The sequence below is a fragment of the Cucurbita pepo genome, unplaced genomic scaffold (assembly GCF_002806865.2).
Source record: "Cucurbita pepo subsp. pepo cultivar mu-cu-16 unplaced genomic scaffold, ASM280686v2 Cp4.1_scaffold001164, whole genome shotgun sequence".
Lineage (NCBI taxonomy): Eukaryota > Viridiplantae > Streptophyta > Magnoliopsida > Cucurbitales > Cucurbitaceae > Cucurbita > Cucurbita pepo.
The window spans coordinates 1-957 of record NW_019647356.1 but is presented as its reverse complement, the minus strand read 5'-3'; the positions used below and the strand labels follow the sequence as shown (position 1 = coordinate 957).

Genomic DNA, 957 nt, shown 5'->3' with positions numbered 1-957 from the left:
ATCATTTGTTTCATTTGAAGAAGCATTGATATGATTACCAAAATACAGCTTTGCGAGGAGAAGCCGCTTTCAGATCAAGATTACCGAAGGAAGGCCGAAAGATTGCTTCGGTTAGTCCCTACGATAGGATAATGGCTCAAAATCATTGGGCTACTGCGTTTAATAGCCATATGGAGGAGCAGGAGCTTCCCTGTGTGGGTGAATTGCTGCAGTTTACACAAAAAGGTACAGTTTTTTTACTTTAAAAAGTTCAATTTCTATTGCATTCTGATTCCCAGATCGTTGTGTTTAATCAAAAACTTCATATTGGGTTCAAAACATAACAAGTTTTGTTGAATGAACTGTTATATTTGATAACAGAACTTCCACAATAGACCACTGGTGGAGCTGCTCAAACTAAACCACTTCTTGTTGTGCTAACAGGAACCCTGAGATGGAAGGAGGTCTCTGTCTACATCAACAAGAAATCTCAGGTAAATAATTCGACGATTCATCAAGAAACCAGACGACAATCAAAACTCGTTGTAATGAATATCAACTACGATTTCAGGTAATAGCATCGATTAAAAGCAAGCACGTCGGAGGGACCTTTTCGAAGAAAAACAAATGTATGCATCTAATATCAATGGTTTCTTCATCCTATTCGTCATGACTTGTCCTAACAGCTTCATGTAACTGTGCTTCTGCTGTGTTCTAGGTGTTGTTTACGGGCTTTGCGACGAAACATCGTCATGGCCATATGAAAGAAAGAGAGATATCTCGAACGAGATCTACTTCGGCCTGAAAACTGCACAAGGTCTTATAGAGTTCAAGTGCAAGAACAAGGTCCATAAGCAGAGTTGGGTTCAAGGGATTCAAAGTCTTCTTCATCGAGTTAATTGCATTGAAACAACGAGGAGGTCTTTACAGATTTTGAGCTTCAGCGAGAGTATATAAAGCAGTTATGCATTTAGTATA

At 39.1% G+C, this 957-nt stretch overlaps 1 protein-coding gene across 1 annotated transcript; it reads left to right on the top strand.

Moving 5' to 3' along the window:
• The first annotated feature begins 50 nt into the window (after nucleotides 1-50).
• LOC111786181 (VAN3-binding protein-like) lies at nucleotides 51-951 on the top strand. The gene is made up of 4 exons (XM_023666521.1): nucleotides 51-225; nucleotides 424-473; nucleotides 551-608; nucleotides 698-951. The coding sequence occupies exons 1-4, from the start codon at nucleotides 132-134 to the stop codon at nucleotides 934-936; spliced, it is 441 nt and encodes a 146-aa protein (XP_023522289.1). The 5' UTR covers nucleotides 51-131; the 3' UTR covers nucleotides 937-951.
• The last annotated feature ends 6 nt before the right edge of the window (nucleotides 952-957 follow it).